The sequence below is a fragment of the Lissotriton vulgaris genome, chromosome 4_1 (genome assembly GCF_964263255.1).
Source record: "Lissotriton vulgaris chromosome 4_1, aLisVul1.2, whole genome shotgun sequence".
Lineage (NCBI taxonomy): Eukaryota > Metazoa > Chordata > Amphibia > Caudata > Salamandridae > Lissotriton > Lissotriton vulgaris.
In genome coordinates, this window is record NC_141691.1 from 595,737,760 (window position 1) to 595,759,408 (window position 21,649).

The following is a 21,649-nucleotide window of genomic DNA, read 5'->3' on the forward strand; positions in this document are numbered from 1 at the left end:
TGAAAGTACTGCAATATTTCATCATCGCCCCTATAGAACCTATAGTTTTTTTTGTTGCTTTAAAGCGCACTATTTAACCCCCTTTTTAAAACCATTTTGAGGGTGAAAAACCCTAGCAGACATATTAGGTCTGTTGCATACCTGACTAAAATGGTGATGCTGTCAAGATCACTGTACTGTTTCTCAAACTTACCAATTCCCCGATCCAAGAGCCTCTTCCATATGCTGGATGCCATGCTATGGGATCTAATTTGAAATAATGAATGGTGCAGAGTAGCACTTTCCTTTCCAAATTGAAACTACCCACGGATCAGGGAGGCCTGGGAGCCCTGCACTTCAAGCACTGCTATCTAGGGGTAAAACTTCAGCGGCCTTCTCATGAGCACTATCTCGCAGTGCAACTTCAGTGGCCTTCTCGAGAATGAATGTGTACAGTGTGGCCTATGTGACATTGGTTTCATGCATAAGGACCCGAAGGGTGTTTCTTGAATGACATGCACGGAGTGGAGCAAAAAGGAGATAGCTATTGCTTTGCTTATGTTTCTAAATACTGTTGTTGTTTAGTGGAGTGTGGATGTAGAGTGTGATCTATGTGGGAGCTGTTTTGGTGTTGTGCTTGATGTCTAGCGGGTGGTTTTACAGCTGTGGTCTTGTAGTAGCAGTTAAGTATGGAGTGGTGTAAAGAGGAGGAAGAGATACATTTACTTATGCGTTTAGCTACCATTTTAGTGCTGGTGGGCATTCATCAACTGAGACTTGACCTTCGAGGTTTGCTCTATGCTTACGCCACAGTTTCACGCCCTTTCTTATGCAGTGGAGTAGAGAGTGACGTCTTAACTTAAAATCTGCCAATCCACCCCTGCTGCTCGCTGTAATTTTTCCCCAGATCCTCCCCTCCCCGCTGCTACCTGACATGGGCGGCAATCTGGGGGATAGCCGCGGGCGCCAGAAGCTCTAGCTACGCCCCTGCGATCGTCGATATTGTTCATGAAGGTAACTCAAACTCAGCAGTAACAAAATAAAGGAACACAACTCCGAGATCTTAGGTGTGCATGAGTAATTGTGACCTCTTCTGTTTAGAACAACACATTAGATAGGCACCTTAAGTATTATCATTCACTACACAGTGTTGAACGCAAACTTACCCTCATAGCAATGGCACCAAAAACAATGACAGTCACAGGAAGCAACAGTGTCTTTGTGTATCTGAAGGGAGTCTGAAATACAGCAAAAGAATGAGCAGTGTGGTAAGTATTTAACTACATATTTAGCAGATCATTCACAGTGCTTTTAAAACATAATCCCTTCAGGCTATTGTCGTTGTGAGAGTAACACATAGGTGAGGTCCAAAAATAGCATTTTACAGCATTCCCTATTAGGCATTTATTTGCTAGAAATATTTAAATAACTTAAGGCTGTTACATGCAGTTCAAAAGCAAGTGAATATTGACCCTGGATAATAATCTTTGAAAAACTATGCTTTCCGTATGCTTCTGTTTGCTCCTGGGGATTTTCTGGCTCTTTCGCTGAAATGTCCACATAGTATCCTACAAACATTATGGTTAACTATTTTACATTGGTGAACTCTCCCACAATACAAAAGAAGAAATAGTTGCACAACCACTTGACATGTTTAAAACTTAGAATGTGCCGGGGGAACAGGGATTAGAAATGTCCAATTCTAGAAGGAATGGCACCTTTAGAGATTTCATAAAAGGGAAGAGCTGGTACTGTGGAAGTTGAGAAGGCGATGAAACAAGTTTGTGGTAAATAAATAATGGAAATAAAAAACAAGGACAAGAAGAATATATTCCGCACAATTTTTTATAAGAGAGGAGCCTGGGATCTATTAGCAGTAATGGCTCTAGAGAGAACTGTCCTCCAGAGTCAAAATATTAAATGTAAAGCTGGCACAGTTAAACAAGCACTGGCATAGCCAATATGTCTCGCCTTTGGGACCTTATAAGTGTTTAGCCATGAAACAGTTGATGTTGTTGCACCAAGGATATTGTGCTGCATAACTAAATACTTATAAGGTCCTAAAAGCGAGACCTATGACTATGCCAATGCTTGTTTTAATGTGTCTTTGTCAGTTGAAGACCGACCCCCCCCCCCCCCCCCCCCCAAAACCCCATTTTAAAACAATCTCGGAAGACCTACACCCTTTTAGGATCAGTCAGTGGTGATGGATGTCAACACATTCTTCATACCTCACTCAGGGCCAGATGTAGGTATCCAAATACCGGTTGGAAACGGCCGAAAATACCGATTTTCGGCCGTTTCCGACCAGTATTTGGATATTGAGATGTAGTGGCATGTTAAATTACAGAATCGGTCATTTTACCGAATTTGTAATTTTTCCGATTCGGTAAAATACCGAATTGGTAAAATTACAGATTCTGTAATTCAACATGTAGGTAGCACTGTAATCAGTGCTACAAGGGTTTAAGAATTCGTTATTTACCACCAACTAGAAGTTGGTGGTAAATAATGAAAACCCTGCCATGTTGCAGACGTGCCATGTTGCAGACATACATGCCCTAAGGGCATGTATGTCAGCAACATGTGCACCCATGCACAATTGAGGGGTGCACCAGGGTGTCAAAGTGACACCCTGTCCCCCTTGCAAATTCGGTAATTTTACCGAATCAGCATTTACTGATTCGGTAATTGGCATTGATTCCTACGGGCCTCAAGGCCCATAGGAATCAATGGCAATTACCGAATCGGTAAATACCGATTCGGTAATTACTGAATCATTCCGATTCGGTAATTTCAAAAGTGAAATTACCTACATCCCATTTACCTACTCTTAAATACCGAAATGGTATGATTCAGTATTTAAGAGTAGGTAAATCGAGATTACCTCCATCTGGCCCTCAGAGAGAGAACACTTGCTTGCCAAAAATGTGATTTTTCAGGTCTATGGTAGAGAGTTAGTGCGAGTGGCGTTTGACTTCCTGCAGTATATATTTCATGAAACGGCTGAAAGCAGTGTGTTCACAGGGGGTTAAACCTCGCACATGATATATACATCGCTACTTACCAGAATAGGAAGATATGGCCCTGGGCTTAAAGTGGACTCGGACATTGAAACGGGACCTGATTGGGCTCTGTATTTATATTCGTATCTGAAACAGTGACTCTTTGTCAAAAAGGTGTGCAGAATTCCTTCCGAATATAATTCAGTGATGCATTCCTAGTTAGATTCCACAGGGATGACTTTTTGCTGCATGGTGTGTGTGTGTCCCTATTTTCCAAGAGCATTTTCTTTTCTCAGATCTTTCTGTAGTTCTTTTTTCTGGCCTCATGTGGCTCTTATGAAGCACCTACTGTGAACTGAGTGCCCTTAGGTGCTAGGGCGTGCTCCAGGTAGGAGTAGCTGCTCCTGATCGGGTATGATTGGGATTTAAAGTTGAAGCTAAAGGCTGTGCACGTTTCACATAGTTCTCGTCAGTGGCTCATAAAGATGTTTGGACTACATGCCCATCCAATTCGTGGCCTCTCTGCAGAAGGCAAAGATTGAAAATCGTACATGTGCCAATTTTACTTAGGATTCACTGGTAAAGAGTGTTCAGGAGGTACATAGCTGTTGAAAATATTGACACAACTAGGGAGAAGAAAAATGTAGCGTTTACATGTGTTTGTACATGTGGGGTGGGGATGGCGGAGTCGAGGAGGCAAAACTAAGAGCACGCAGAAGGAGTGAGTGAAAAGACACCTATGGAGAACGAGCGCGGCCATTCTAATTACCAACTGATGGCCCCTGCGTGCCACTGCTCTTGAAAATATTGACACAACTAGAGAGAAGAAAAATGTAGCGTTAACGTGTATTTGAACTTGTTGGGTGGGGATGGCAGAGTCGAGGAGGCAAAACTAAGAGCACGAAGAAGGAGTGAGTGAAAAGACACCTATGGAGAACAAGCGCAGCCGAGCGGCCACACTATTCTTTTTAGGTTTTGACTAGCGAGCTGCGCACTGCGCAGCTGCAGGGAAAACCTCATGAGAAGAGTAGAGTGGCTTTGGTCCCCCCCTCTGTTTCCATTGGCTAGCTCCATAAATGGAGGCTAGCCATTGGAACAGACATCTGCTCGTCATCCTGAGAGCAGATTCGAGGGCGTTCCTGCAAATTTTAGGCTTTCCGCCCCTTTCGAAATCGTCATGCGGCGGTGGGCGTGTGCACATTTTTTTTTGGGGTCTCGCCATGTTTTCTTCATTTACACCGTGTCTTTCGCAGGGGTGGGCTGTGCACTGAGGCTGCTGCTCAGGTAAGCAGCATTTTTTATTAATACTATTGTTATTATCCCGTTCCCGACCGCCCCCCCCCGCTCTCCGTGTGCCCTTTCCCGCTCTCCGTGTGCCCGCACCACTTGTAAATGCTTGTTTACAGTGTGCGCAGCCACTAAGTCTCCAGTTCCGGGACTAAGACAAGGGGGCCGTGGGACTGACCGGGAGTATGGCAGTGCGAGATGCAAGAGGTACCCGGAGAGAGGGGGCGATGGTAACACACATTCAGAGTCACACTTTGATTTCCGCCGCAGCCCGGAGCCCATTACCTCATAGCAGGAGATGGGAAAGAACTGGGGACGGAGACCCCTAGAATGTGACAGCAGACAAGAAAACACAGGTCCCGTGTCATTGACCCGCCGGCCGCTTACTCTCAACCCAGCCCAGCCTCCAGTTTAACATATACCCGATACCCCACACTCCTACCCCTTCCTCTTAGCCTCCATTTCAGACTTCATTTCATTCATTCAGGGTTGTTATTTCCATGTTTCCTCTTGGGATACCCAACGCAGTCTCGCTCTACTAATTGCTGTGTTTATATAGTGTGCAGTATCCATCCAGGAATGTCTAGGCGCTTCACTAAATGTACACACACCAAGACTGATAGCGGCAGCAGACATGGTCACAGTGCAACCCTCCGAGGGCAATGAACGGCCTAGCCCATCACGCAGGATTCCTATCCGTAGCACAGTGGTTACACGTAGATCGCTGCTGCGTGAGCGTTAACACCCTGAGCTGTCTCCGGGGCTCAGTGGACGGCCAAGTTAAGGTCAAGTCAGGGGCAGTGTATCTGTGTTACAGGCGAGTTTCAGGCGCCGCCAGAACACATCTTCTCTGCTCTCCCGAGGCGTGAAGTGGCCTGAGACACCCTAGGCATGGCTCGGTGCTCAGGGGGCCTCCAGAACACGAGTGCTCCACTCTTCTGCAGACGTGCTGCCGTTTGAGGGAGCCCGAGCTGGTCTAGTGCTTAGAGGTCTCCAGTACTTATATACCCCAGGGGGCTGCCTGAGACAGCAGAGAGAAGGCCTAGTGCTTAGGGGATCTCCAGTACACACGTATCCCACTCCTCTGAGGGATACTGGTGAGTGAGACAGCCCAGCCCCGGCACGGCGCTTAGGGAAAGCCCAGCACACATGTAGCCCACTCTTTGAAGGGTGCTGCTGTCTCCGGCAGTCAAGAGCTGGCCCTGGGCGCTGCGGGGCCCCATGGCACATGTACCCCACTCTTCATTGCAGCCCCTTTCACACTTGTTTGTTGCCTGTACAATCCCTTGTACACCTGATGTTACACAAAGAGCTTCTCCCACCCAAACCTACCCATTATCTACACACTCCCTCTCAGACTTCTTGCTGTGTACAAACCTTTTCACACTCCTCTTTTATCTGCACAATCCCTCTCTCTCTCACTCCAACATCAACATCTCTCTCCCCAGTCTGTCACCTTTGAAGTCCTTTTTACACCTGTTGGTTACCTATGCAGTCGGTTCATCTCTAACAACAGTGTATAACTTGCACAGGGGGGCTGGCAGTGTGTGGAGGGCTCTGTGTGGAGGGCTCTGTGTGGGTGTGTGGGGTGCTCTGTGTGGGTGTGTGGGGGGCTCTGTGTGGGTGGCTCTATGTGGGTGTGTGGGGGGGGCTCTGTGTGGGTGTGTGGGGGGGGCTCTGTGTGGGTGTGTAGGGGGGCTCTGTGTGGGTGTGTGGGGGGGGGCTCTGTGTGGGTGTGTGGGGGGGGGCTCTGTGTGGGTGTGTGGAGGGGCTCTGTGTGGGTGTGTGGGGGGGCTCTGTCTGGGTGTGTGGGGGGGCTCTGTCTGGGTGTGTGGGGGGGGACTCTGTGTGGGTGTGTGTGGGGGGCTCTGTGGGTGTGTGTGGGGGGGCCTGTGTGTGTGGGGGGACTCTGTGTGGAGGGGCTCTGTGTGGGGGGGCTCTCTGTGGGTGTGGGTGTGTGTGGCATTTGCGAGAGATTAAGCTATTGGCATTGTAAATGATAATGCCATTTATTTATCGGTTTTCAAAAAGAAAACATAAATTAAAAAATTGTCATTTACAATGCCAATAGCTCTACCTTTTCCAAAGGCAAAACCGGTGCATTGTAAATGCTTGTTTATATGTGAGGCAGGAACTATAGCTTTGAGGTCCCAGGGTATGAAGGGGTGTGCCATGTTTTTAAGTCCTGATCCCATTTGTTGAGGTGTTTTATATATATCTACATGCATTAAGCCATTACATATTTAGCACACATTCTACATCTATTTACTGTGTGTGTTCACTGAATACAAGTGTGTTCATTTAACAAGAATCTACTCTGCTTGTGCAGTATAAAGGAAAATGATTTGCTTTATTTTGTGTGCCCATTACCTGGGGCCTTTCGCTTCATATGGCTTAGCTTAACACTTAACTACAGCACAGAGGCAAAACGTTCCCTGCAATGTCTTGAATGTCAGATTTCAAGTATTTTCAAAATCTTCATCATAAAGTGCTAGTCTTTTGTATATCTCAGACAGAACCCTATTTAAAGAAGTGACAGAAGAACAAGTGGTGCTATTTAACTGAATCAAACAAGCATTGGTAATGCATCGGTTTCGCCTATGTAGTGATTAAAGTGCTGTTTTCATTAATTATAGTTCGGGAGAAGATAAGATCTCCCTGACAGACAACACAGGAGTGGAAAGGATGTGGCACACCAGCCAGAGCTTCTGACTCGACAGCAGGGGATCACTGTTCGGGTCTCGGCGGCGCCGCACAAACATCCTGTGATTCTATGCACATCACTTAATCTCTCCGGGTGATAAATTGTTATATATATATATCTTTTTTTTTTGTAGACAAATGACGCCGCGCTCTGGAGCTTATAAGTTTCTAAATTTTATTAACAGTGCCTAGTCTGTCACACCAACGCGTTTCGGCCTGTACGGCTGAAAACGCATCGGTGTGACAGACTGGGCTCTGTTAATAAAATGTAGAAACTTATAAGCTCCAGAGTGCGGGGTCATTTGTCTTAAAATTAATTTTCGGCCACGGGTTTGGCCCAACGTTTATCGGAATGACCCGCATTTAAAAACACATCATTTAAATGCTCTTAATAAATGATTATAATAATCCATGTATCTCATGAATAAAATATGCGCAAAGACCACTAAAGAAGAATTCCCTTATGATAGCCATATATTACCATACTGGAAACAGACACGGTATCACGGTACTGCCTTCATTTCTCGGTATGTCTACGATCTTGGATATGTGTGTAACTTATTTGCATACTATGTGCTTCGCAAAGCTAGGTGCTCTAATTATAAATTGACTAATTATGAGGAAAAGAGAAATAAAAATTATTTGTTGTGAAAAAGTGCTCGTGCATACTAATCTAACAGATCTAACAATCTCGACTGTGGGGGAGTTTAGGCCATCTCACAATTATAATCATATACATGCGTCCTAAAGCTGCTGTAGTGTCATATCAAGAATAGAGTTTCTTACAAATGATCAATACCCTCATGATAAAGAAATCTTACTAGGGTCCGGATCATAAAAAATTATGAAGGTCTTCATCCATGTTGAGGCCTCCAGGACTCTTACTGTTGAGTAATACAATATATCGTGACTCCAGTTGCCGCAACTGTTTCTCGTAGTCACCACCTCTGTTATTGGGGACCACCGCGTCTATGACAAAATACTTCAAGTGGGCCAAATTTTTGTTATGCATGGATTGAAAATGTCGAGCTACCGGGTAACTCTGATCTTCATGCAATATGGCACGTAGATGCTGCAAGATTCGTTGGTGCACTGGTAACTTTGTGCTGCCAACATATTGTAAATTGCAGCTACAAGTAAGGACATAGACGGCTAGTTCTGTGCGGCAGGTGTAATGGTCACGCAAGGCTATGGGGTTGACTTCAAAGGGAGTTACATACGATCTAGTATTAACTCCAAACTTGCAGGCTCTGCAAGAGCTGCAGCGGAAGAACCCATTTCGGGGGGATAGCCAGTCTTTGGTCTTGATGTTCTCTGGACTGCTACTCACCAAGTCATTTCTCATGGCATATGCTCGTCTGAATGTGACGGTTGGCGTTTTGGGCATAATGTCTCTGAGAACTTGGTCTGTCAAGATGATGGGCCACTGTTGTTTGATGATCTTAGTGACTTGTCTGGCCTGGCGACTGTAACATGTGATGAGCCTAAGGGCACTGCTATCTTCTGTCTGTCTGGCAGTTGTTATTTTCTCCCTATTGAGATTCAACAGTTCCTGTCAGCACAATTGATTCGCTTTCCTCATTGCTGACTCTAGCAAAGTTGGCTTGTAACCACTGCTGATTAGCCTTGCTTTAGCTTCGTGCTGACATTTTTCTCTTAACTTAGGGCTGCTGCATGACCTATGAATTCTCAGGAACTCCCCATAGGGGATGCTCCTAATGGTGTGCTGCGGATGAAAACTTGCCGCATGTAAAATTGAGTTGCCTGAAGGTTCCTTCCTGAATAGACTAGTGACAATCTCATTTTCAATAATGTCTATCTTTACATCTAGGAAGCTAGCTGTGGTACTACTGATGTTAGCTGTGAACTGGAGATTTAGTTGGTTAACATTAATTGCCTGCACAAACAGCCTAGCTGATGCCTCTGTCCCTCGCCAGATGATACAAACATTGTCGATATATCGCCAATACTCGATCACATTATTTAACCAAAAGTCTTCGTGTTCCACCCTGAGGACATGTTCCTCCCACCAGCCTACCTGGAGCCCCGCTTAGCTGGGGGAGAAACACGACCCCATGGCGACGCCCCTTACTTGTTTATACACTTCATTGTTTAACAGGAAAATATTGTTGGTTAAACATTTCTCTGTCATGTGTAATAACATTTTACTGTGATTATATAGTTCCACAGGGCGTCTATCTAAAAAATGTTTCATTGCACGAAGACCATCATTGTGGGCTATGCTTGTGTATAAAGTCGAAATATCCATTGTTATCAACAGGAATTCATCTGACCAAGTGCACTGGCTCAATCGATACAGAAAGTCGGTGGTGTCTTTAATGTATCCCGGCAGTGCGACCACATATTCTTGTAAAAAGAAATCAATGTACTTGGATGTGTTTTCAAACACACTGTTTATAGCGGACACAATTGGCCTTCCAGGCACTGGTGACTGTTGTTTATGCACTTTAGGTATGAAGTACATGTTCGGCAAAACAGGGAAATCTTTTTGGAGAAATTTAAACTCAGCTTTACTCAAAAGGCCTTCACGTTTCCATCTATGCAGATCTGAGCGATAGGAGTCATTGATTTTTCTTGCAGTGGCCATGTCAATCTTGGAATAGCAAGAGGTGTCTCCCAGATGCCTATTAGCCTCCTCAATATATTCTTGCTTGCCCCACGGGACCACATTGCCTTCCTTGTCCGATTTATTGATAACTATTTTTTTGTCATCCTTCAGTTTTTTCATAAGGGCAGTATACGGTCGTGTTTTATCATTGGGTTTATTGCGAGACTTCATGGTCCTACTTTGCAACATTTTGATCTCCTCTATAACTCGATCTGCAAAAACGTCTATTGAATCCCGTGGCATGCTCGGGTTAAATGTTGACGGTGGTTTGAACGGGCTTTCTGCTGGTTGATTGATGTTAAATCCCTCTTCCATAGCCACTTCTTGAGTGCTGTTGTCGCTGTTGTCATCATTTTTCAGGTGTTGTAAATCTCTCAGTAACCCTTAAGTCTCTTGTTTGCAGCCCAGTTCTCTCAGTTAATGGTGCAATCCCTGATTGTTTCTTTGCTTCCAAACATGTTTTCACCGCATAGTACTTTTTAAATTTTATTTTACGTATGAATTTGAAAATGTCAATCCGGGTATTTACATAATTGAAATTACTCTCCGGACAATAGGAAAAAGGAAAGGAAAGGAAAAATTGCATTTGTATAGCGCATAACCGCCCTGGGGCCTCGCAGCGCTTGAAGATAAAATGGTTATAGCGCAGGCTCGGGGCAGATCAGAGAGATTTAGCAAACAAATGCGTTTTTAGGGCCTTTCTGAACGAGAGGAGGTTGCTGTTACCCCGGATGGCAAAGGGGAGGGCATTCCAGAGTCTGGTCGCCGAATGGGAAAAAGAGCGGCCACCCCAACGGGCTTTGTTAATTTTAGAGGAGGTGGCCAGCTGCAGGGTACCAGACCGAAGGGGGCGTGTTGGAACATAAGGCGTAACCAGAGGGTGCAGAATCGCTGGGCCTACACGGTGGAAGGATTTGTGCATGATGCACAGAGCTTTGAACTGCACTCTGGCAGCCATTGGGAGCCAATGAAGGTCCCTCAGAGCCTTCCTCGCCGACTGCCGACGGGACAGATTGAACAATAGGCGGGCCGCACTGTTTTGTGTGACCTGGAGCCTCTGAAGGACCGAAGCCGGTGCTCCCAGGTAGAGAGCGTTCCCGTAATCCAGGCGAGAGAGAATGAGGGCCTGGACCATGATCCTCCTCGCCTGGAAAGGGAGCAAAGGGAGCACCCGCCGGAGCATCCTCATTAGTCCGAAGCAAGTGGCAGCAGTCTTAGTAGCCTGGACAGAGAAATCAAGGGCAGTGTCAAGCCAGATCCCGAGGCTCTTTATCTGGGACTTGGGCGCAGGAGGAGCGCCAAGACATGGTGGCCAGACGGGTGCAAGAGCAGACGGGGAGAGATTTCCAAGGAGAATGATGTCTGTCTTCTCCCCGTTAAGCTTGAGACAGGAGGCTTGCATCCAACTGGCAACAGCCTGTAGACAGGGGCCTAAGGTGTTGGATGATCCATCTGCGTGGTCTAACGAGACCACCAGCTGCGTATCATCCGCGTAGGTGACTATACGCACACCAAAGGGATGGACTATCCTGTCCAGAGGTTCCATGTAGGCGTTAAAGAGGGTCGGGCTCAGGGAGGAGCCCTGAGGGACCCCACACCTGAGAGGATGTTTAGGAGAGACTGTCTCACCCTCAAAGACCCGGAAAAAGCGCTCACTCAAAAAGGAGGTGAGCCAGTCCAGAGCCGCGCCCGACACGCCCATGCCCGCCAGTAGTTGTTTTTCTGCTTTACTGAGATCTATGTCGGTGAGATTGATAATTGTGTTCTCATCTATACTTTCTTGTTCTTGTTGCGCCAGAATTTTTTCTTCTGTTGCTTTCCTTTTTGAGGCTGTACACCGGCGTCGCTGTTTTTGTCGTTGGTTACGCCTTTGCCTTGATTTGCATTTGGATTCCTTGGACGAAGCGACGCCTTGCGTTGCAATCTCATATACTCCATTTCTTCTCCAAGGGTCAATTGCCCCAAATCCACTTGTTTTGCACCTGGGGTACCTTCGTCTGAATCTTCTTCACTTGGAACTAAACTTGCATCCGAAACTGATGCTTCTGGATCACTTGTGCCTGCCTCTGAGTGCTGCACTGTAGCCGTCGGTTTTGGTGTGGTAGCGCTGCGTTGGTTCCTTAGGTGGTCGAACTTGCGTGCAAAAGTATAAATACGCCCTTGTTGGTAATCTTGCTGATCGCGGGCAAATTTGTAAGCTTTGCACGTTTTTATTACATTTTCCTGCTTCCTTAAGCGTTCGTTCATCTCGCTAATTGTCTTATCAATGTACATTCTATCTTTGTTGTACATCTCTTTTGAAAGTTCGTTGTTAATGCGCATTACTTCATCTAAATTCACTTGTCGGTCGATCTTGGCGTATTTTACCAAAAGGCAAAGCAAACGCATTGAGGCTTCCAAGTTTGATTCAGCCCAGTCTTTTAATAAAAGGGGATTGGGTCTTTCAAAGCTAGGCACCAACATAATGCGGAGTCACCCGCCCGACTTCTTTGTATTTTTCCAGCGATCGTATCTCCCACCATTTAGTGAGCTCCCTTCTGCTGTTTTTCTCTAAAGCCTTCAGCAGCATTTTGACATCCGGATTTTCATTTGCATCTGTTTTTTTATTGTGAGATTTGCCTTCTGCCCCCACCGTCGGCAAATTTTGAAAGAGCTCCTCAAAAGCCTCTTCATGCTCCCGCTCTTCAGACATTTTACCCACTCAGTTATGTTGGTTGTTATTTCGGCAGATATAAGGGGTATTGCTTGTCAAAACCCCTGTTGCTCGCCTCTGTGCACCTCCCCGATCTGGTCAATTCACAAAAGAAATCGCAGCGTCTCTCACCGTGGCAGCAGCAGCTTCCCAGGAAACGTCCTCCGACTTCTCGGTACTCCCGCTGCGGTGTCAGAATGCTTGCTTTAATCGATGACCAAGGGGATGACTGTTGTTGCTCCAACGAGAAACAGGAACTCCCAAAAGGTGGAGGGGTCTGCGTTGAGTCAGGAACCGACCACGTCCTGATAAATATGCAAATCCAGCCCGTCTCCAATGTGCTTGCCGCACAGAAAGGCACGCAGACAACGGAATTAGCACTCCAAGGCGAGTTATGTTTCCAACTGCTGAATTTATTTATGCAACATGTGGGTAAAAGCTGCCATCAGACGCGTTTCGGGCAAGTATATATATATATGAAACCACATGTGCCAAGTCACAACTGCTGTGTCTCCATTTCAAAGGGCGCGTCGTCGAAAACGGGCTGACTGGGCAAAGTCCGTATTTAATTATCCAACTCCTTTACCAAAGTATACAGGAAGACAACGCCATGTCTTGCATCATAAAGAATTTATTTACAAACGGCTGCTGGAGGAGTTTTGCCTGACCTGCAGGCTTGTTCACTAACAGTGTGAATAAGGTTTGCCACCATTTTAAACTTTCAAAATACAGTGTCACGTGATTAGAACTACAACAAAAGTGTAATGGACAAAAGACTTGTAGTTTATACAAATATTGACGCTTATAATGCATTGAAGTTTCATGTTCAACACAGTCTTTGTTGTCAAAACTGGGGTATGCATACTGTTTTTATGAATTATCTTTCAAATTGATAGGTATTTACAAATGACAATGCCGCTATTAAGTGTTGCGCACTGCATTACGGTATTGTAAATTTCATTATTCCGCCTATTCTTTTATGCGCTGTTAGCATAATACAAGGAAAGTGCCCGATTAAATTCTAAGATTATTTACTGAGAGGGGAACATAGTCATAAAACAATTCCATAACTGCTCATATCATTGCGAGTATATGATCTGCCTTGGGAGAATGATTTTCTGTTAGCAACTATTGATGTATCAAGTCTCTACATCAGCATTCGCCATGATGATGGCCTCAATGCCGTGAAACACTTTCTAGGGAATAGACCATTGAAATATTGGGCGCACACACAAATGTTAATAGAGATGACATCTCTGTGTCTTAAAAACAACTATTTTTTATTCAATGGTGAATTGTTTCATCAAGTCTGTGGTACTGCGATGGGCACCTGCTTCGACCCCAGCTTTGCTAATTTGCAGATGGGCTGGTGGGAGGAGCAGATGGTCCAAAAGCAATACCCAGACATTTGGCAAAATAACATCATGCACTGGAGCAGGTTCATTGACGACCTTTTCATTGTATGTAAAGGACCCGAAGTGCAGTTGGTGAACTTCATAAAAATGTTTCAAACCAATGATCTGAATTTGAAGTTCACCAGTACTATCAGCAGCACTGATGTGAATTATCTGGATCTATCAGTGTACATTCAAAATGGTAAGCTTGAGACTGCACTCTACCGAAAACCAACGGCCGGTAACACATTGTTACACGCCAAGAGTTTTCATCCTCAAAAATTGATTATGAGTATCCCGTATGGGGAAAGCTTGAGAACCATTCGCAACTGTAGTAATCATGAGAGTTGTGAGGGAGCACTACTTACATTGAAAACACGCTTTAAAGCCAGAGGATACACTGGCATCTGTGTCAATTCAGCCATTTCCAATGCAAAAAAACTTACGAGAAGAAGTTCTCTTTAGCAAGAGCAACACCAGAAAGAGAAAAGAAAGTGCTGAGAAAAATGAGTGCAGAATGATAACTACATTCAATACTCAACATAATCAGGTGAGGAGAATTTTAACCAATCACTGGCACCTTATACCGAGTGATCCAGTTTTAGGTAAAATTGTAGCAAAGAGACCTCAATTGACATTCAGGAAAGCCAGATGCTTTAAACAAATGTCAGTTAGCAATACATTGAAGGCTCCGCCCACAAAGAGACCAACCACAATGTGGCTCAATAAGAAAGAAGGCTTTGTCAAGTGCACTAAATGCAAGGCTTGCCTACATGGAAAAAATACTTCGGTTTACACTTCTAATCTTGCAGACAAGGAATTCAAGATCAAAGGCCACTATATGTGTAAAACTGATCATGCGATCTACGTGCTTCAGTGCCCTTGTGGCCTGCAGTACGTGGGCAGCAGGATCTTGCTGGTGCATTTCCGCATCTTGCAACACTTGAGAGCCATTAAGAAAGGAGACAAGACGTATCCAGTGGCACGACCCTTTGATAAGCATCACCAAAAAAACGTAGCTGATTAAGTTTATTATGTGATTAATGCAGTAAAAATGAATGAGCGGGGTGGTAATCGTGAGACGAAATTGAGAAAACTATAATCGACCAATATAATCAAGCTCAACAGATATTCACACAGTTTAAATACTCCATCCAGACACTTATACATCCACTCATTCTTCAATGCAGATTCCTATATATATAATACATATTTAAATATTGAATCAAACCACATTCACTGGATGATGTCATCAGTGATGTCATTTCAGATGTCATCAGTGATGTCACTGAACATGTCATGAATGATGTAATATGTGACATCATCAGCAGTGGATTGCGGGTGCACGAGTTATAGTTAGTACAACTAACTATAACAGAGGAATTTCAATGGTTTTGTACGAGTGAAATGCCCAGCTAACTATAACACCCCTGAAACCTATGGTTTTTTCAGTGAATTTCTAAGGTTTTTTAAATGCTTATTCCTAACTATAACATGTCTGAAACCTATGTTTTTTCAGTGAATTTCAAGGGTTTTTTCAATGCCAATTTTTAAATGTATTGTTATTTTTCTTTTTTTGATACTGATTTACTACATTTTTTTAACTATTTATTTTTAGATGTTTTATTTTTTAAATTACATTATACATTACATTACAAAATATACTTTCTCAGAATGAATTACTTCAGTTTAAATACTTTGCAAATAGGCAATAGACTTTTAAGTACAGTAGTTACAGTTGTTGCAATGGGCAACACAATTTCAAACACAATGCAACATTGACCTCAATGTGAATTTCTAGTTAAATGCAATTAGTTACTTTATGGATTACTATTCTAACCACAGGACTGGATCCTAGATTCAGTCCTGGGACATCTCCTGTAAACAGTTGAGTAAACGCATTTTGGTTACAGTAGTAATTTTTAAGGAATATTATTGTATTTTAAAAGTTGACAAATGTTTTCAGATAGAATCACCAATGTTATCCTATGAGAGGAAATTCACTTAGCAGGTAAGTAGTGTTATCGTTACTTTTTCTTACACAGTGGTGGATCCTGGATCCGGCACTGGTGCATCTCTTGTAAACAGTTGAAAGAATGTGTTTAAGTCATACAGGAGATTTTTAAGGAATATTTGCAGTTTGTGAAAATAGACACTTAGAAATGTTTCTTGTACGGTTAGAATTACTTTTCCGGATCAGTGCTGGGCTAAAAGATGCAGCACTGGGTTCTCTCCTGATAACAGGTGAGTAAATCGGAATTCGTTGCTCGGATAATTTTTTAGGAATATTATTAAGTTCCAAAACTCCACACTTGGGAGAATTTCCAAGTGAAACCAGTCAATGTTAGCCTATGGAAGGACATTTACTTAGCAGGTAAGTAGTGTTTTCGTTACTTTTTCTTACTCAGTGGTGGATCCTGGATCCAGTACTGGTGCATCTCCTGTAAACAGTTGAAAGAATAGTGTAAGTCAAAGAAATATCCCTGGACTGACTTTTGGACAACAGTTTTTATTATACTATCACTTTAATCACACCTCATCCATACATATACTCTTTGGAAACAGGCCAAAAAATAAAATATAACGTTTACACTCTTTTATTAAAACACAATCTGGTCACCTTTTGTTAAAATTTCAGAAAAACCAAGTGTTCTGAAAGCATTCAATGTAAAGACATCTCATACATTTCAATAAAATATATAAAAACCTTTATAAACAATACCAAATTAGTACAATATATAAAAGAACACATGCACCCTAGTCTAATAAGCACATGTTGTGACAAAATTCATTTTCAATAATGCAAAAAGAGAACAACATAAACCCCCTGTATTCAATAACTTGGATGATGTTTCTACAGATTATTTGGATCCAATAGCCTTTAAACAATTAATATGTTGCCACCAGAGTTCCTGAATTGACGTATATCTGGTACCCCCTAGGCTTTACTTGGATTCTCTATTTCACAGTGCGTCAACGCGTTTCGGTGTTTATGCCGTGGATATGGTCACACCTTCCTCAGGACATATTTAAGCGGGGTCATCAATTTCCTGTAACTGGTATCCTTCTTAATTATTCGCGTTGGTATTGCAGTGAGCTCAGCGGGTGGATGTCATATATAGCTGATCTCGCCAGGTATCATCAATGGCACCATCACACACTCGTGCGAGGTTCGTGGTTTAGTGTCTCAAATCTTCTGCAAGGTCTGTCTATTGGATTCCTCTGAACAACAAAATGGTGTACAGAGTTCCCCCGGGAGAGCTTAAGAAATCTGGCTCAACCTGTAATTCTCTCTCTTGATATCTAGACAAGGGGTGAAGAAGGGATCTCAAGTGTGCAGTGTAGACCCATCTTCCAGAATGAAAAGGTACCTCACACAGGCTATCAACAGGACCACAACTGTAGCCCCAGTCGATAGTTGTCCAGCCTCATCATCGGTGCCTTGCTCCTTCGGCGGGCTGGCGGTGCAATGCCCGTCGGGCAGCGATGAAAGCTGCACTTTTAGTGGAGATCTTTAATTCTGGGCCAGCGGGTGTGTGCGTGTGAGGGGCCAAAGGGAGTGTAATAGTGAGCGTGGTGGTGAAGTTAAAAGAAGTCAGGGAAGTCCTGTTGGTGAACAATTTATTGGTCAGGCTTCCTGCTTCAGTAAAAAGGAAAGGGGTACTAAGGGGTGGCAAGTAATGGAACTAACCCGTATTCAACCCTTTGTGTGCAAGAAGTGGTCAACATGTTTCACGCCCTAAGGGCGATTCATCAGGACCTGGGTGCTCATAAATTACTCGGTTCCTTAAAAATTTATCAGGACACCAGTATACGACCTGAATTAGTGTCGTATCGTAATGGTTCCACAGAGGGGACCTTCTGGAACTGAAAAAGAAAAGAGAAACAACAGTATAAACACAGGTAATGGCTCCTTGGCAGTCAATTGCTAGTGACTTATTTTCTGTGTTTATTTGTGTGCATGCTATCCAAAGCATGCGTGCCCAGTGAATGGCTTTGTCTAGATAATAGAAGCAGCAGGTTTTTTTCGTGCGATGGAGAGAGAGAAGATCAGAATTCACTTAATTCTGATCAGTGCGTGGAAGGTGCTCGCACTAAATAGTGGTTGCGTGCTACTTTTGCAGTGAACCATGTCATACAATGAATGCTAACGCCTGCATCAGTTGACCAAGCGCAAGTACAATCAAACCCCCCGAGGAGATGCGGTGGTGAGTAACAATGGTCAGCCACCCGTAGGAGGTTCGAATCTTTATGCTCTACATGAGCGAGCCACACAGTGAAGACCGAGGAAGAACGTGGTTTGACACTCTGAAAAGAAAAGTTGATTTGTACGCCAATCAGCGCACTCACCCCTAGTGTTTCCTCCTAGAAACCTCACGGGCCATCCAAGTGGGGCCAGCAGCGAGATGAGGGAGCCCTATAGGGGAAGAAGAAGACAGCAAGGCAAGTGCCCAGCGGGGAAGGATATGAAAGCCGATCGAGGTTATTGCGGAAATGCTAAGCGGTCGGCAAAACGTCAAGGAAACCCGCCGATAACCAGCCCGCCCAGCTCCTTACCTCTAGCGTCGCTGCAGGCAAGCTGCTCTGCACCTACCCCTCCCACAGGAAACCAAGGTCTGGACAGCCGGCGTGGTTGAACAGACCGTTTCCGGGTTTAAGAGAGGGAGGTAGCGCGCGCACATTAGGGGTGTGTCCGTCACGTTGCTAAGCAACGGAAAGCCTAGTTGACAAGGCAGACGGTAAAGAAGAAGGACTACACAGCTCGGGCGCGTTAGTATGAGCGCCATCTTGGACTGGAGTTACGTGTGTAACAGTCAAGGGTGCACAGCTATGGAAATAACAGTGGACAATGTGTCCAGAATCATGACTATCTGGCGAGAGTCGTCCAGGGCACCCCGTCATTTAAACCCAGCGTGTCGCACTGCAAGCGATGTATCCATCTTTGTTCATGCATGAAGAGTGCTTGTTGATTAAGGTGTGGTAGAGATTCAATCACAGCCCATCGGATGTTCTCAGGGAGGTGTTCCTTCTCCTTACAGTGGTCATACAGTTTGGTGTGAGATTTATGACAACGAATGTTACTGTTATGTTCCATTATCCTTTGCTTGACAGGGCGCATGGTCATCCCTATATAGAGGCAGTTACAAGGGCAAATCAGGACATATATGCACTTGGAGCTGTTGCAGTTCGTATGCTTGCTGTAAGTCCATGTAAAAGTGTGATTCAGGGTAATGGATTTGCCCTGGATGGTCTGTGGACATACAACGCATGTGCCACACCGATAGTGTCCAGTCACAGGCGGGAGATCCCACAAAGTCTTGGTAGTGTGAGTAGTGGTCTTCTTGGGGCGAGTGTGTACAAGAGTATCCTTGAGGTTTGCCGTCCTTTTGAAGGCGAAACGTGGACGTGGTATCTCCAGTCCTGCAGAGTTCAGGATACCCCAGTGGGCATTGACAGTTTTCTTGATGAATACTGAGTTCCTGGTGAATGAGGTCACACAAGTGATCTTATCGTCTGGTATCTTTGGGTGCACCTCGAGAAGGGCCTCTCTATTGTTATTAAGAGCTCTTTTTGTGGAATCTTTCAGGAGGCGGGTGGGGTAACCCCGGTCCAAGAGTTTAGTTTGGAGGGAGCGAGCCTGTCGTTTGTAGTCATCAGTTGAACTACAGTTTCTCCGAAGACGGAGAAACTGCCCAATTGGTAAGTTGTCCCTAAGGGACTTAGTATGGTGGCTGTTGTATGGTAGTAGGCTGTTCCTGTCCGTCTCTTTCTTATAGAGGGTGGTGCTGATTGTCGTGGGCTCCAGCACAATGGTGAGGTCGAGATAAGGGATATTTTCACTTGACATGGTGCCAGTAAATTTGAGGAACGGGTCCTGTTGGTTAATCCACAGACAAAACTTCTCACAGGTAATCTGGTCCCCCTTCCAGAATACCAGGATGTCGTCGATGTAGCGACGCCAGCAGGTGATGTTCTCACGGAAAGGATTACAATCAGGGGGGTAGATGCACCTTTCCTCGAATGCTGCCATGTAGATGCAGGCTAGGCTCGGCGCAAAGGTCGAGCCCATAGATGTACCGCGTATCTGATGGTATAGGGACGATTCATATTTGAAAAAGTTTTCAGTTAGTGCCAAATGGGCCAACTCCATGATGAGGGAGATGGGTGTAGGTGACATCCACTCCTCTTGTCGGAGGAGTGCTTCAACGGACTCCAGTGTCGCTTGTTGGGGGATGTTCGTGTAAAGTGCTTCCACGTCAAGTGTCAAGAGAAGATCGATGTCTTCTCTCGCATCCATGTCGTTAATGAGGCGAAGCACATCTCTCGTGTCCTGAAGGTAGGATGGAATGCGTTTGACAAGGGGTTGCAGGAAAGCATCGCAGAACTGGGAGAGGGGTTCTAAGATAGAACCGATACCCGACACAATAGGTCGTCCTGGAACAGGGGTGATGCCCTTATGTATCTTTGGTAAGATGTAAAAATACGGTGTTACAGGGTCTGTGGTCACCAGGAATTCTGCCTCTTTTTTGCTAACCCATCCATTGGTCTCTGCTTCGATGACCAGGGACATCACGGTGGTCATGAGACGGTTAGTGGGATCTTCAGTCAATGGTCTATAATGTTTGGTATTAGACAATTGACGTCTGCACTCTTGGTCGTAGTCGTCATAATCGAGAATGACAGTGGCTCCCCCTTTGTCGGCCTGCTTTATCACAATGGAGGTGTCATTGCCAAGTGAGGAAGCTGCCCGTCTCTCATCATTAGAGAGATTGTTGAACGATTTGATGGATGGTTTGTTCTTTAGGGTTCTCAGCACAGCTCTTTCGAAGGTCAATACCTCAGGGGGGACCATCCCATCGGTTGGAGTGAAAGTGGAGGGTTTCCTGAGGCCAGTGTCTTCACAGGGGATGTCCGGTTTGTTGTCAAAGAACGCTCGGAGGCGTACCTTCCTGAAAAATTGCTTCAGTTCTATCATTTCATGGAAGGTGTCGGGGGTCGGAGTAGGGACAAACCCCAGTCCTTTCTCCAGGACTGTCTTCTCTGCGTCGGTGAGGGTTCTCTTGGAGAGATTAACAATCAGGCTCTTCTCCCCCTGGACGTCGTGCTCCTGGTTTCCATCCCCGTTGGTTCTGGCACCTGATCTTGCCACTGAATACCTTTGTTCCCGCCTCGCTTTCGCCCTCTTCCTCTGCCCCAACCTCTGCCCTGAAAAGGAGGCGGATTGAGGGGGTAGAATTGCGGGGGGCCCTGGGGGTAAAAAGGGTATTGCCATGGTGGAGGTATATTCGGTGGGCCATGGAACATTGGTCCTTGATGGTATCCTTGTTGCCATGGGCGGGTCGCTCTTGCATTTCTTGCTTGGTAGCCTCCACTGGAGTCACTGCTCGACGAGCCACGCCTGGTATCAGTGTTTGAATTATCGTCCGAGGAGTAGTTATTCTTGCTCCCCTTGAAACCATCCTTAAGGTAGGGGTATACCTTTTCCTTAGAGAACTTCGCTATATCCTTCTCCAATTTGGATGTTTTCTGTTTAAGCAGAAAATCGTAATGATCAGTCATCTCCTGATTGATCTCAGTGAGTTTAGTCGTGTATGCTGATTTGTTGTTTTTTGAAGTGGCATTTTTTATGGTCGTTTCTAGGGCAGAGATTCTTTCTTGGAGTGCCTCAGCTAGTCGTTTGGCAGTCTGACTAATCAGGAATAGCAGGTCCTTGGTGCACTTCCAGGAAACCTGGCACCAGTCTACCTTAAAGCGATTATCCTCCAGGAACAATCTCGGGACGATGTTCACAATAAGGCCTTGTGGGGCAATATTGCTCCTCAGATACTCAGTCATCATCAATCCGTGGATTGTTATCCTGATTAGTTCTTTTTTCATGTCGCTCAAAGTAGACCACTCATTAGATGTCGCTCCAGATGTACCTGATGCCACTGTCGGTGGATTATTAAGTAGGGAGGGT

General features: G+C 45.0%; 1 protein-coding gene across 2 annotated transcripts in view; it reads right to left on the reverse strand.

Annotated features, from left to right (window-relative positions):
* Positions 1-21,649, reverse strand: part of DPY19L1 (dpy-19 like C-mannosyltransferase 1) — a 477,954-nt gene that overhangs the window by 166,575 nt on the left and 289,730 nt on the right. For both annotated transcript variants that reach the window (XM_086964815.1, XM_086964814.1), the window contains one exon: positions 1,146-1,217. In XM_086964815.1, the coding sequence (XP_086820941.1) occupies positions 1,146-1,217 (72 nt within the window). The remainder of the gene's footprint in view (positions 1-1,145; positions 1,218-21,649) is intronic.